The sequence below is a fragment of the Lepisosteus oculatus genome, chromosome 15 (genome assembly GCF_040954835.1).
Source record: "Lepisosteus oculatus isolate fLepOcu1 chromosome 15, fLepOcu1.hap2, whole genome shotgun sequence".
NCBI classification, from domain to species: domain Eukaryota; kingdom Metazoa; phylum Chordata; class Actinopteri; order Semionotiformes; family Lepisosteidae; genus Lepisosteus; species Lepisosteus oculatus.
Genome location: NC_090710.1, coordinates 7,357,471 through 7,373,709, shown reverse-complemented (window position 1 = coordinate 7,373,709; position 16,239 = coordinate 7,357,471). Strand labels below are relative to the sequence as shown.

Below are 16,239 nucleotides of genomic sequence, written 5' to 3'. Positions count from 1 at the left end.
GGAATTTACAAAACTGCAAATTCTTAACATTTATATGCAATACATTTTTGTATATACGTGGATGAATACTGGCATGCTTCAAACCACAATGCCCTTTAATTGTAATAAGCTAATAAACTGGTATGAAAAAAGATGTGTACTGTGGAAGATGTCAAATGTAGAATACATGATGGATAACAAAATGTAACACTTTTCCAGTTATATCCAATTACCATGAAAAAAAAACTTGATGTCAAAGTTGCCGTTTTCTTTGTCAATTTATAGAGCTGAGATGTACAACTTCTTTGCTGTAATCATGTGAAGTGGATTAGAAGTCTAGGATTCCTGAGCTGTACAGTATGTTACGGTTCTGCGTTTTCCAACCTCTAAACATTATGCGCCCTTCAAACCTCGAATTAAGATAGGTTTGACGCACGAGTGACATCAAAGGAACAAGGCTTTACATGTATTCACCCTCTTTATGAACTGTAACAAAGCTAATTTAGCATCAAAATGCAGTTATACATTATTTTAAGTTAACTAAAAATGTAAGGACTTTTATTATATCTAATATTGAATTGATATAGAGAAAATTGGACCAAATAGTTATTGAAATGCATTAAATCCCTGGCAATCAGTATTCTATAGTATTAGGAAGCAGACACCTCCAATAAAATTAATAGATTCTTAATTCTCTCCTGAGATATATTCAACTACTCTTCTATATCTTTCCCAGCTCATCCAGCTTCCTTTTCATCTGCCTTTTTTAACATACCATAAATATTCTACTACAGACCATGATCTGGTCTCTTAACCATCTGGGCAATGAGCTCAATGCAGGCTTTGTATTATCCTATTATAAAGTCCACTTGCACCTAAGCTTGAGATTGATAGAAGTAACTTTTCTGGCAGTTTTTAGCTAAAGGATCCTGGTAAATCTTGAAGCAAAACTGTCCTTCAGCTCTAACTAGGAGACCAGGACCAAAAGGAAACAAAACAACCCCAAAAAATCCATTTCTACTAATCACAATAGGGGAAACCTTCTTCTTTTGCACAAGCTTCAGCTTCTCACACTAATATCCCCCCAGACAATGCTCAAAAGCTGGGGTTTTGCGTTTTCCTTCCATCCACATTATTTGGATCCATTTGACATGGGAGTCTTATTAGCTGCTATTGCTTATTCAACTCTTTTCGTTTGTGTAGCATTACTGAACTTTGCCACCAACCTTAGATTCATGATAATAATCTTGAATTAGTTTTGCAGACATTGTAAACAGATGGAGCTAGTTTCAGAATATTCTGAATTGTTGCCCTTCTGTGTGAATTAGCATCCTTAAACACTTTTCTAACCACACATTTGGGAAAAAAAAAGTCATTTTGGTGAACATCTAGATGATGGACAGAATAAAGACAGGGATGACTCATGGATTTGTTTATAGCTTTCACAAATGGTTGAGGTTGATAATCTTTTACCTTATATCTTCACACAATTCCCTGATTTTCTTCACACTGATGTGTTTCTGGTGTTTAGCTGCCTTTAATACACAATGGTTATTAAGGTGACATCCAGATTTGTTTTACAGTATTTGACATTGAAAGAGTATAAATAAATCAGAAACAAAAATTGCATTTACAACCAAAACCTGAAAAAAGAAATAAAAGATGCCAGTTCTATTATGTGGAAGCAACTTCAGATGTATAAGATTTGTCCTGAAAAGCTCTCCTACTCACCTCTACTTTCTTTTGCTTTGGAGTTTATTAATCTTGACAAAGCATCCAGGAGTCTGTGAGCTCTAAGCCCCTTTTGTTCTGCTTTACTGTAGTTTACAGGGCTTTATATCATGCTTTCCCACATGTTATTGTGCTCTGAACTTTGCTCTTGCTGTATTTTATTCAAACCATAAAATGATACAGTGGATGTACATTACTAATCTTTTTTTCAGTAGACAAAGGTCATAAATTAAAAAAAGGTCTTTCAAATTAAGCCTCACTGCATCACAGTACTTTATCTGGACTATCTGATGCTTCAATTTAGAGAAATGTTTTATATGGATGATACTGTATAAAACATAAAAAATAAGCATGAACATGTATAGTGCAGGTAGCAGATTACACCTCAGTTGTATAGTATACAGTGCTAGTAGGTTCAAACAAGACGGAGTTTCTTGAAGGCGAGTGTCAACTGTGGCTATCACCAATGCTGAGATCTCTATAGTCTCCTGGGGGACGTGTGGCACTGTCACTCAGAAATATGGTTCTCCTCCCATCTGTGCTGAAGCTGTGATTTTGTGCTGTTCTGGGCTGTGCTGCCTTGTGCACTGGGAAAAATAAACAGTTTGAAGTTGGACAGGTCAGAGGAGATTGCCTACACAACCTCCTTATCCCTTGTGTGGTACAAACCAAGATGTGAAAAATACATATTTGGCCACTTCAAATCAGGGGAAATTACAAAAACTTATCTAAGGAAAAACGTGTTAGAAGATGCAAAATAACACTTTTACTCATAAAAATAGATTGATTTAAGAATGTTTACAGTTAGCGCAGTACAGTTAAGTGAACGTCTTTCTCAGAAAACATGGAGATGATCTAAGAAAACTGTAGTTCACATACAAATAAGATTAGAATCAAGGATAGGAAAAATAATGGATCATAACATGATGCTACAAGCAAACACTTGAACGAGTCAAATCAGTAGAAAAACTACAGAAGGAGCTTAGAAAACTGAGCAACAAACAAAATAACAGCATAATGTATTCAAAAATTAACTTTCAATATACAGTACAAAGATGTAGACTTATTACAGAATATGACTATCTTTGACCATTTATACATAATTACATGGATACAGTCAATCTAAAAACTCCCATAATAGTTGCTCAAGCTGTAGCACAGTACAGCACATAAATATCTTAATATAGATCTCTGTATAAGAAAACATTTGTATGTACAATATATAGTATGTAATAAATACAAATATAAAACTGTGATAATCTATAAGATGTTTGTTCTTTAACTTTAAATGCCATACAAAAGATCATCAAAATGTTACACAAATGTTACAATGTCAAGGTCTAGCTTCAGATCTCATGTTAAAGACTTTTCAGATTTTTCTCTGAATCCATCTTGATATTTTAGCTTTTAATACAAAGCGGTGGGAAATGCTCCAGAGCGTTTTCTGAATTTGGCCAGTTGTGAAGGTTCTTGCTGTACCAGTCAACTAAAACACAAAAAACAATATTTAAGAACTTAAATTTCTGCATTCTGCCTTTTCCATGCTGTTCCCCACCATTTTACTGGTAGGCTTTATTGATAAGTTTGGTACTTTTTAAATTTTTTATTTTTGTTACTTGTAGGAAAATTATTACAAAATGCTCACTTTAATTTTACGCTGATTTTGACACCTGCTAATTTCCTTCAAAGTCTGACAAAAGGTTGGGGGCCTTCTGTATTTGAAGTCATAACCGTCAATTATCTCTTAATTTTGTGCATGTGGATTAATTGTATAATTATAGCAGCTTGAAATCACTTAGTCACAGTGGGAGAGAGAGGTTTTTTAGCATTTGAAAAAAATAAAGTGAAGAGTTATCTAACAGTCACATCTTCTGAAAAATATTTAATTTGCCAGATCTAAGTGCATCCCAGGCATGTTATTAGTTTCAAGAGGCAAAGAATTTTAAATTGATCTTCACTCATATGCTGATGATAATTAGATGAGTTAAAACAAGAAAATGCCCTTAGATTAAAAGGATTGTTTTTATTGCATTTTTTGGTGCAAACTAAAAATAAAAATTAAAAAATGTTCCAAGTGTTTTTCCAGATAAGTTTAGAACTTTTAAACGTCTAATAATTCACATCTACAGTTGTACTTGCACTGGCTTTGGCCACTTATGTGCCAAAGTAGGTTGTGAACATTCCCAGGTTGTTTTCTAAATCAGCCTAATGTAATAAAATATGCATGTCTGTTATGGGATATTACAAAAAAATTATTCAGCATAGGTTTAGTTAAAACTTTCTTTTAATTTCAAAATACATTTATAAATTCAATATTCAAACTACTCAAACAGGACGTCTAGAGAGTGTATTCATCTAACTAATATTGCATACATTTAGCAAAATGTAAACTGAAATGTATGATTCAGAGTTGAGTTCAATATTTAATGGCAGATTTCCATCTGCAACCCCTAACGTTTAGAAAATCATAATGACTAGTTAGAGCAGACAGTAACAACACATTCATACGGAAATCTAAATTAAAGTTAATGACTGAACAAATTGGTATGACAAACAAATAACCTTTTTGGAAAAAAAAACTGCATTTGCTGCTTAAGCCAACTTTTAAATTAAAAAATAAAAGACTTATTTTGTTTTGAACCTTCAAAGAGGATCAAAACCCAGGAAAAGAGATGTCTTTATCTCTTTTATTGGGCACTAATGGGTTAACTCAGCCCAAAGGCAAACAAACAGAGCTTCTTTTTGTTAAATGGAACTTTACACACATTTTTATACAATCTCAAAATGTGACTGATGTGCTAAAATTCCAAGTCACAGGAGTTAAAGCCATGACTGTTATAGTGGAACTGGGACTCATGTCTCAGAAGTCTTTTTGTTCTCTCATTTAAGTACAAAAAGCATGCAATGAGCATAAAATTATTATTTTAAATTATTTTTCTTTGCTTTATCAAATGTATACTTTGTAAGTATAATAAAAGTATTCACCATAATTCACAATAGGACCATATAGTAACCACTGAAAATAAGACTCGGATTATAAAGTAGTTGGAGTCATTGCAGATTTTAAAAGTTCTATCCATGCCTCTCTATACCCTTGAGGCAAGCTGGTGGATATGTAGTGATTTGTTGCTTTGCTGCTTTGTTTTGCACAAATAAGCACTGACAAGCATGTGCTTAAAACACATTTTCTTCCCTGCCTCACAAAGCCTACAAAGCAATATGTGAGTCTGGACAATTGAAGCTGTAGGAATTTCAGTCACACAGTAGCATTTCTCTTTTTAATTTAACTACTTGTTTGACAAACTCCGGCATTGGTGAATGGGTCTTTCCAAAGAGCACACAAGTTTCCATTAAATAAAAACACAGCACATACTTGTTTTTTTTATCCCCTCCTGCCAGGAAACCTTTGGTCTCCAACCAAGCCTTTCCAGCTTCTCTGAATTCATTGGGTATCTCAAGTCATTATAAGGCCTAAGAGGAAAAAAAGGCATTAATTAACACATCATTAATACCCAAAATAATTAGAATACAAAGCTAGTCATGATAAAAAAATATACAGTAAACAAAATCTGTAAATGGTACCTTAATTTCATATTATGATCTTAATCATCCCTTCCACTTAAAAATACCACTAATATTATAAAAGAAGTATGTAATCAAAATTCAAAATTACCCACGATGTCTGGGTAGACTATATATATATATCTTATTGACAGATTCACCAGTTTTGTCATATTATAAAGGAATTGGTATTCATAACATGTACTCTACTTACACCTTTGGTTTTGTCTCATGAATGTGAGGTGAATCACAAAGGTTTTTAAAAAGTCCATCCCCATAGGGAGAGATGGAAAGAATGTCTAAGAGATTATTAATTTATCAAAGAGATATTGACAGAATCTTTCAGAACACCATCTCTCACAGATCCTAGGCTACTGCAGTTATTTTTTTTTCTGTAAGCCATGGTTATATTTTTATTGTCTGATGACAGAAGTAGTACCTTACCTGTCACTCACAAAATCGAGCCAGTCATCAATTTCTGAATCTTTAGAGATGTTTTTTACCTGAAAAAGACAAGTGTCACAAAACTATTTTTTTTTACTTTTCCTTTTTATAAAATTCAGATTTGAGCAAAGATGGGAGCAAAAATACGATGTTTAAAAAAACACATACTGCAAATTATTCAATATGTCTACATTATAATGCATATGTATTATAAAAATACATTATGCATTTTATGTCCATTACATATTATTCATTATGGACGTACAAAAAACATGCAATTTACATTGGCAAATGACATAATGACAAATAGAAGACAAATATAAATTTAAAGCAGTGGATTAAAATAGCAATTTTAAAGTAGAACACATTTATCAAAAGGATGTCTTATACTGTACTACAATTTAGAAAATATAATGTTTTTCAACATATTAAGATATTACAAGAGAGATTGTTTAAATACATCAAAGCTGTCAGAACACTGATGTCACAACAATTTCGCAACGTTTCCTTATATAGGATTAATTGTGCTCAGCTTTAGGTTAAGGTCACACTGGAACTTACCATGTGAATACAGGAGAGACAATAGTCACAAGTTTTACAGATCAATAACATGTGAGACATTCAGGGTTTTGAACAGAAAATAACACTTCTTTCTGTTTAAGAAACATCCTTTTACATTAATCTTATCTTCTGGCATGAAACACATGAACCCGGTGCTTCCAAGTAATTTTGCGGTTAACATTTTATTTTCCATGAACACAATTCTTGGAATATACTACATCCTGCTACCACAAGCCCAATGTATCTCTCAAAAGTTAAAACTCAGTCACTACCACTAAGCAGCTGACTCTGGGGGTAAAACCACACGATAGAGCCTCACAAAAGTTATATTTAAAATGTTTCACAGAGTACAATTACCGAGAGTTGAAAATTCTAATCTAAAGAATGCCCATAGGATTTCATCACTTAATCAAAAATATGTCCGAAGCTATTCTATAGATACAATTTCCTCATGTTCATGGTTTCTCAAGTCCAGGTCTCCAGTATATTTTGTGGTTAAACACAGTAATAAAATGAGCAGTCTGTACCTGCACTTCAACATCTTAAGAATTATAAATAACTGTAAATATTTTACTTACCAGACTAATCAATTCTCTGGCGAGCTGGATAACTGACACCTCAAATTTGGTCCCTATGTTGTAAATCTCCCCAGGATCCCCCTTCTCCAAAACCGTCAGAAACGCCTCAGTGACGTCAGCAGAATACAGAAAGTTGCGTGCTTGTCGACCCGAGCCATGGACAAAGCTTGAAGACATTAAATGGTTATTGTTTTTCTAGACATTACAGAAGTAAGACCTGCAAATCCCTTTCAGAATTTCTTTATTACAACCCAAAGATTTACTGTATAGAGAAAGCAGACAGCACTATGCACATATTTTAGTCCACCAAGTTCAAATTCCTTAGAAAAATGTCCTATTCTTAACACAAAACACAGGCATCATGTGCTGCTATATTGCAAATAACTTGTAATCCCTTTTGAAACCATTACTTTTATTAAACAATTTATTTTCTAAATAGTTTAAATCTTGTGAAATCCTTAACATTTAATCATATATAAAATGCTAAAGTTAATTTAGAGTGGATCGATCTTTCAAAAATCCAATATTGCTTCTGTCCCTCTAGTTTCGAGTCCAGTTTAGTGATGCAGAACAAGGTTTCATATCCAATATATGTTAGTATATAGAGCTATAGCAGGGCCTATATTTCCCCATCCTAAATTAGGGCTGGTGATTGGTGACTAACTGGTAATGTATGCACATGTAGGTACATTCCTGTCCTCTACTGGTAATGTAGAGGTCAGTCAAACACAAATCATAGAAGCCTCTCAATCCCAGTCAATCCAGGGCCAAAATTATGATAGGGCACCACTTGATATCCCACAGGTGCATTATAGATATAATAATAATCCTTACACTTATATAGCTCTTTAAAAGTAATGGGGACTCTCCTCTACCACCACCAATGTGTACCCCAACCTGGATGATGTGACATCAGCCAAAGTGCACCAGTGCATTTACCACACATCGGCTATGAGTGAGGAGGATAACAGGGTAGTAATGCCAAGTCATAAATGGGGATAATTAGGAGACAATGATTGGTAAAGGCCAGTGGGAAGTTTCGCCAGTACACCAGGGTAAAACCTTTTTGAAAAACAGCCTAGGATTTGAAACCACAGAGTCAGGAACTTTACACAGAAAAAGTTTAAGTAATACAAATATGTATTAATTCACAGTGTTCAGAGACAATTAGTTATAAGAAACTTATACATATACTGTACCTAGACAGTGTAACTCACCATTTTCTGTCGCTTTGCAGAAGGGATATAAATCTTGGAATGACCTTTAAAACCAACATACACAAATTACTGGGTACGTCTTAGCGTTTTGTCTTTTTTAACCAAAATTACAAATTATAGATGATAAAAAAAAGTTTACCTTTTCTGGATACTGATGAGGTCCATAAACATTACTGCACCGGGTAACTATAACTGGGAACTATATAAATAAGACAGCAAAAAAAGCACACAATTATGCCATTTTCAATCTATCAAATACAGTTTGCTTTATCATATGTCTACAGTTTGTAAATACAAATGCATTCAATTTTACTTTTTGTTTTTAAAAACAATGTACACAGAGTCCACATAGACATAATATTTCTGCACTGAGAACTTCACGATCTTAAAAAAACATATTAAACAGGCAAATATTTGGAAGAATATTGCTTCTGTAAATGGAATGTTTGGGTCATCTTGAACTGAATGCAGCAGTTATATAATGGATGATGTTTGGGTCATTCCATGAGAAATCATGTGAGTTGTCGATGACCTCGAACTTTCAGACCTTTGCAAACAAAAGGCATGCTAAGAGCTATAAATTGACAACAAGATTTTTCATGTAGAGTATATAGATCACGTTACAATGATTTAAAAGAAGTTTATTTAAACCCAAATCTTAAAAACATCAAGCTTCAAATAATCAAATAATCTCTAAATCTTTTTGACATAACTTTCTCCACATTCCTCCTAATGTATGTAATACATTTTGGAGATATCCATGCCCAAATCAGATTAAACTGACATGGAATTACCTGTTTTCTTAAAACCTATTTTCTTCATTGAATGCAACTGAAGTCAATACACAAACTATGATAAAAACAAAAGATCTTCACAATTTAAAATTGAACTTCATTTTAATACAAATTTTTTAATAAAGGCAATGTATAATTCACATGTATGCCACAAGTCCTAGGGAATTCATATTCTCTACCTTATTATATTCCTCAAGTTACTGCACTGACAGAGAATGTTAATTTAATCACACTTAACAGGATTAAAAACCATGGATATTGGTACATTTACCAAATGGAATGTTGTTGATTAGTAAGCTTTAAGCACATTAAAGCTTATTAATCGTTTCAATTAAGTGAAGTGTCCCATGAACAACACTGTTTCTAAAAAGAGACGCTATTCATGTGCATGGGGGAAAAAACATAAAACACCTTTTTTTCTGAAATTGCAAAAGCATTAAACAATATTTAAAACTATCATTACCTTGTATTTTTTCCAGTGTGACAATGCTATTTGTTCAGCTGCTGCCTTTGTTGCTGCATACGGATTTGTTGGTCTTCTTGGGGATGACTCATCGAACTCCTAAAATTGTAACATTTCACATTTTTATAAACAGGAAAACATCAAGGCTTTATTATTCTATAGCAGTTGATACAGAAAAAAATATAATATAATTAATGGTTTCCACATATATTTAACATTATCCTAATTCTAATACAGTATTAAAAAAAAACAATTTGATTGCTGAATCAAAAGACCTTAAAGGTTTTTGCACTCAAGGGTAATCCATTTGGGAGTCTGGAACTTAAATTATATTTTTAATACCAATTAATGTCACAGAGTGTACATAAGATGGAATTCAGATTTTATTTGATTATTCCCGTGAATGAATAACAGCAGTGCACACCAGAGGTTGCTATATCAGCACATAGTGACCACCACTTGTGTATCCTTTATGGGCTATAGGCACGGAAGAGACTCATTTCCGAGCTGCATGAAGTTGTTCAATGGCACTGTCGCATTTGATATGTCCATGTTCCCCACAGTCCAAATCTCAATATGTCAACTAATCTTACAAGCTCCTTGCACTTTTGGAAACAAAAGATCCTATGTCTTGCCACATAGAATAAAATCTTACACAATCCCTAACATAGGCTCAGGCTAAATCCAAATGCACAATCCAAATGCAAAAGCTGGATGAATGTGATAGCACCTCTCTATTTTCAGAGAGCTCATGTCAGCCCAGTGGACAGCCGTACTAGTTCTGAAATGGGTCACAGGTGGTTTGATCAGAGTTTAGATTTATTCTGCATCAGCCTTCAGTAAATCAGTATTTAAAAGTAAAAGGGGCAATGAGTAGAGCGAAATGTGCAGCTGTCCTGGATAATATCAAGGACAGTTATATCTTCCGCAGGAAGAGAAAAAGGTTTCAGGGCAAGAGATGCACCTCATCAAGGCTGTCTCCATAAACTTCATCCGTGCTGGCGTAGATAAATTTCTCAACTCCAGCTTCACGTGCAGCATTCACAAGCACGTAAGTACCATAAACGTTTACACGTGAAAATTTAGAGGAAAGCCAAAATGAATGATCTGAAAAGAAAAACAAAAAGTAGTGAGTTAAAATCTTTTTCACACTATGTAAGTCATAAGAATAAATGCAACTGAAGGAACCATACCAGCAAGATAAGTATAAAACATTTTATACAAATTTAAAAAAATGCTGCAAATTCTTTTCAGTATTTCAAATATCACACTGTCAATGCTGGATGCCACATACAGTATACAGTACTTCAAAATAAGCTGTACCAACATTTACAGAAGCTAAACATTCACACAGCTATTTTGCTCCAAATGCTGTTAAGAAATAACCGACTTTCGGAAGATAAGGGAACTTTGTTGTTAAATGTGTAAAGAATTTTAATCTACTTAATTTGTTTTGAATTTCTACTAACATTTCCTACATTAGCCAATGGAACTTGCACCATATGTACAGTACATATGACAGGGGTGGTTAAAAAATACTTTAAAACAATTCTTGAACAAAAAACAATACTTTAAAACTTTTTTTAATATAATTAATTACCATTCTACAGCTAAAGACATTACTAGAACCTTTTTCAAACCTTAAGAGAAGACATACACTATAATTAGATTTTCCCTAACTGTCCCTGTATTGAAAGAATATGAACCATTCTCTTCACTTACTAAAATAAAAAACAACAAGCTCAAATCATGAATGAATCATTCTCACTCTTCTCCTTAATGAAAAACATTCCCTGAAATTTGTGGCTCACACTGTATTATAACAAAAACACTGACAACATTTTCAGTAGTGATTATTTATTATGCGATAAATGATGATTAATTTGCAAAACAATAATTTGGAAAAAAGAAGTGTCTTTCAAAACATATACAATTATAACTTTTAGCTTATCTTAAAAATTAAGATAAACTACTTCCTTGTTTCTTTAATGAATAACCTTTGACTTAAATCTGAGAAGATAAAGGAGTATGGTCAGTTAATATAAGCAACAATTATTACCTTTTAAAACTGTATGACACCAAAACTGTTATTCACCAAAATAAAACCTTGTGGCCTTTATACATGTATTTTGTATTCTAATGTTTTTATATTTTGCATTTTATTTTCGTAACCCCTGTATACAATCTATTTTTTTCTGAATTAAATAACACAGATGTCTAAATTTAATTATGTTTTAAGAATAGTCTGTAAATGGAAATACAAAAGAAAACTACATCTGTCAGCCACCAATCCAATCAAATCAAGTTAACCGATTACAAACAAAGTACAATCACTCTTTTTGGATAGGTGATAAAAAAAATGTGGAAGTATATATGAACAATTATTCAATACATTTATTTTTGGAAATCTTAAATATTTTTACTTTGTGACTTTTGTAAACCTAACAAATTACATAAATCAACTTTATTTTGTCATAATACTTGAATAATACCAAGCTTACTATTAACCCTTAGAATGACTACACTGTATGCACTGCATACACTTTATAGTGTTTCAGAATATGTAGTACCCGATTTGTCAACAGTAGTTTAGAATGTTCTCTGACAAAGATACTGGCAAAGGTTTCAAAGCTGCACAATTCAGCTCAAAATATTCAGAGCAATTAGAACTGCATAATCATACTCCAATGAGACTAAAAACAGAGTACAATACACATCAGTGCTACCTGCCAAAATGGAGAGGTAATACTAAGCAGTAATTGTTCAACATACTCACAGTATCACATTTATTCTAAAGCAGCTTTTTTGTGATTTAGGCCACTGAAGCAAATAACATGTGGTCCATATGACTTTTCAGCTTCAGAAATAAATCAGAAGCAAATAATTATCAGATATGAGTCCCAGATAATCACATAAACAAAGTTCTAGTGAACACAAGTAATTTGAAGTTGCAGAAAAGTCTCACTTACTGTTGTATATTCTTATTTTTTTAAATTATTTTCAGTAATATCTTCCAAAGCCATTGCTTTAATTTATTTCATTATATTAAGCAGGAAAAATCCAACTGTTTGAACAAACACAAATCTAAGTACCCAAAGTTCCTTACTGTAAATAGCAAAGTTATAAACTGAAGTGATTTAAAGCAATAGTCTCTCTTCCTGATCTCAGGGTACCCATGAGATTTACTGTATATTAATCAATTCCAGATAGAATAATAGAATACTTAAAATGTTACTGAAACTGCAATGTTACTGGGATTGTTTTACCTTATGAAAGTAAAATGCATTAATCAACAATGGTGAAAAAATCTGTTTTTTTTATACAGCTGGTCTAATAGTATGACAATTATTCATAGGATGCTTAATAATTTTAAAGCCCTTCACATTTTAATGCAGTGGGTTTATTCATGGATTTGTCTTGGCTGTAAAAGTGTAAAAGATTTCAAAAATCACAATTTGAACTAACTGCACTCACTATACTTGATGTTGTCTGTATTTCTTGTTAAATCATTCAGATAACTAAGATCAGATTACGTTCCTTAAATAATAATAAAATAATGACAAGCAAAAATGGATGAAATGGTGTTCCATTTAAAATACAATAGTCCTAAATCTGAAAAGGTGAAAACCTATAAAAACACATTCTGAGAAGCAAAAAAACTGTACATACCCACATGTGTTTGGGCTGCAAAATGAAGGACAATATCAATCTTTTCTGTCTCAAACAAGCGGTTTATCAAGTATGAATCGCAAATGTCACTCTGCAAAGAAAAACAAACAAGAATAAAGATAAAAAACAGTGAAGGCTAGAGATTTACTGGTAGTCAGGGTTTATACCAGTGGTTCCCAGCCCTCATGCAAGATGAACATTTCTGCTCTTCATTCCAGCTGAGCCCTAAATCACATTGCTGATTGATGAATTAATTGAAAATCTTGCTTATTTAGACTTAACTTGTTTCTTCAGTCAGTCCTGAGTACGAAAACTTCAAGGTTACGGTTTCCAACAGCATCAGTAAACAGAATTTTATACAGCCACTCCTCAACTTGATTGCCATTATTACCGACTGAACAATTCTTACTAGTTTTGTCAATCTGATGAACAGACATAAGTGGGAAGGACGCTGTATCAGACACTATTCCTACAATGGGCATTCTCTCCTTTTGCAGAGGTTTTTTTTTTTAAGGCAACACACCTGAATGAGAGCAGTTGATTGCGTTGATACCAATTATAAATGCTTTCTGATCTTTTAGACTCAAGGTTAAATATATGCCCCAAAATAAATAACTGAAATCAAACAGCACTCAGCTGAAGAGAAAATAGGGAGACAGTGTTCCTCCAGGACCAGGGATGGGAACTACTCATTGCCATAAAGGCTTTTGACATTAAGCCATATTACAGTTTCATAAATGGAATATCGAACACATTCAAAGCATTTTACAACACAGCAACATAAACAAGATAACAATGGTACAAAAACAAAATATATTTTTAGCAACTAAACATCACTTGTGCAAACACTGAAATTGATTTTATATGACTGCGCATTCAGGTTATGAAGGTTACACACCGATTACAAATCCTCAAGAACTTTTCACCCGTTTTCATTTGAAAACACTTTTATGATCATTTCAAAACTTGTACTCTTAGAACCTGTCATCATCTAGCTTCCTCAGATACCTATCCAATAAAATTTAAACAGTAAATCTAAAAAATAACTTATTCTGTTTGTGAATTTCACTCTTACCTGGATGAATCTGTAATTTGGTCTCTGCTCCACACAAGTAAGGTTCTTTAAGCTTGCACAGTAATCTAGCTGCAAAAGTAAATAAAAACATGCACAAGAGGATTCAATGTTAGTTTAATTGTTAAATTTAGTATGGAATTTCAATTAAATGATCATTGCTTCTCAAAAAGACATTATTTTTCAGCAGTACGCTAAGGGCTTTTTTATCCTGGATCTGGGCCATTATCCAATTTTCACATTCTTTATTGTCATACAAGAAAAATAATAATGAATGAGTGTATTCCAAAATTCACCTTAAACACCTCTGGGATGAAAACCACTATGCAAATGTAAGCAAACAAATTGGTACAAAAATAAACAGGTTCATTGCTGTATTTGCCCCCCAACCCAAACTAAAAAGTACAAGTCTGAAAAGATCCACACACTCTAGAATACATAAATAATACTAATTCATATATAGACTTTCGTTACTTGTTTATTCCCAGTTATAAGATCAGAATCACAAGAACATGACTTGGTTCATCACAGCCTCCATCGGGGCACCCAAAATTGTTGGTTAGTAAACTGCTTCAAATGTATCAAAGAAAATTGCCATATGTATATATAAACTTATATTCTGTAAGATGAGGGTTAAAATAGGCATACATTTTTTAATTGAATGAGGAGGTGTCTGCATTACATTTGTATGTTCTTCCCATGTTTACGTGGGTGTTCTCTGGGTGTTATGGTTTCTTCCAACAGTTCAAAGACACTATGGTCGGTTAATTCGGTTCTGGGAAAATGTACCCTTGTGTGAGTGTTTGACTATGTGCACTGGGATGGACACGCATCCTGCCCAGGGTGTATCCTGCCCTGTGCCTGTTGCTCACGAGGATAGGTTACAGTTCCCCCATGACCCTGTACTTTATAAAGGAGTTAGAACATGGAAGGATGAATGAGGGGGTAAGAAATGTTACTGATATAACCTGTGAAAAAGACATCAGAGAAATAATTGTGACAGGGTGTCCCAGAGTAGTCAGGATCCTAGAAAAGTTGAGAGAGCGATCATAAAGGTTATGGAATTTCTGGCACCACAATTACAAAGTGGAAGGAGATATTTTTAGAGAAGCCATTGTCTTAAATAAAAATTATTCATCTGGGTTTTTTTTTGCATGAATGCATTTGTGTAGTTCTAAATGTCTTCATGCCATTACAGATCAAAGAATCAATATTACCTTGTCTAAGTTGATGATTAGCCAATCGTTGTATTTTTCAACAAGGGAGATAACTACGTGTGATGCACTAGAAAACAAAGAAAACAGGGTTTTAGCTATACTAATAAATGCACTATGCCAGTTACAGCAAACAAAGTTAAAATCCACAGATTACTATTACGGAACAAGAATAACTGCAAAATATATGCTATCTTAAATACTATTCTATCACAACGGACTTCAATATGTCTTATGTGCTTTTATTGGACATCAATACATTTCATTAGAAGAAAACATCTTTGCTTTCGTCAACATTGTAATACGTATGCCTCTTGAGATCTGTGCTGACGTGGTATAGGGAACATACAGGCACTGATTCTACCAGGTTTGCTTAATTATTTAAATATTAGATACTTATGAATTATCTTTTTATAAATACTCTCATGACTGAATATCGGAAAAACTATTTCCTCTTTTAATAGGACTACGTCTACTGTTTATAGAGCTCCCAACTTCAGACTTGTTAAAGGGTTGAAGCTTTAATTCCCTTCATTTTTGCTGTTTTGGTCCAGGAATCACAAAGAGCTAATACTTACATAAAACCCGCTCCTCCAGTTACCAGCACAGTTTTTTTAAATCCCGAGAATTCGTGTTTCTGATGCAGACGTTTAGCTACAGACATTTTAACAGAAGAGTTCCCTGGCCTTAGTCCTGCTAAATCAATACATTTCTTTAAACAGTTGTAAAACAATTTTTCACAACAGATGGCTTGTCATACACAACTCGGTTAAACAAAGGCACTCTCGTATCCTAGTTTTAGGTCTTAAAACTAGACCTAAAAAATTATATCACCGCTACATTTTCTATATTTACATACTCAAAGGGCTTTGCGGCACGTCGTAAAACAAACTTGTTGCAAGGGATTATGGTCAATATTTTGTTCTAGTTCTAGTGAATATCATTGTGTAAATAAA

At 33.3% G+C, this 16,239-nt stretch overlaps 1 protein-coding gene across 1 annotated transcript; it reads right to left on the bottom strand.

Moving 5' to 3' along the window:
- Positions 1 to 1,396: 1,396 nt before the first annotated feature.
- On the bottom strand, positions 1,397 to 16,184 carry LOC102683268 (dTDP-D-glucose 4,6-dehydratase). The gene is made up of 12 exons (XM_006639001.3): positions 15,862 to 16,184; positions 15,287 to 15,353; positions 14,073 to 14,141; positions 12,998 to 13,088; positions 10,293 to 10,435; positions 9,329 to 9,427; positions 8,211 to 8,270; positions 8,072 to 8,115; positions 6,855 to 7,020; positions 5,716 to 5,774; positions 5,084 to 5,181; positions 1,397 to 3,196 (listed from the first exon to the last, which is right to left on the bottom strand). The coding sequence occupies exons 1-12, from the start codon at positions 15,945 to 15,947 to the stop codon at positions 3,111 to 3,113; spliced, it is 1,068 nt and encodes a 355-aa protein (XP_006639064.1). The 5' UTR covers positions 15,948 to 16,184; the 3' UTR covers positions 1,397 to 3,110.
- Positions 16,185 to 16,239: the final 55 nt, after the last annotated feature.

What these genes read in the sequence shown, in the direction of transcription:
- LOC102683268 (XM_006639001.3), bottom strand. Translation starts at nt 15,947, where the DNA reads ATGTCTGTAGCTAAACGTCTGCATCAGAAACACGAATTCTCGGGATTT. An exon ending in CTGCAAAGCGACAGAAAATG is followed by an intron (nt 7,021 to 8,071) that starts GTGAGTTACACT and finishes AATGTCTTCAAG; the next exon opens with CTTTGTCCATGGCTCGGGTC. An exon ending in GGAGGGGATAAAAAAAACAA is followed by an intron (nt 3,197 to 5,083) that starts GTATGTGCTGTG and finishes TTTGTGTTTTAG; the next exon opens with TTGACTGGTACAGCAAGAAC.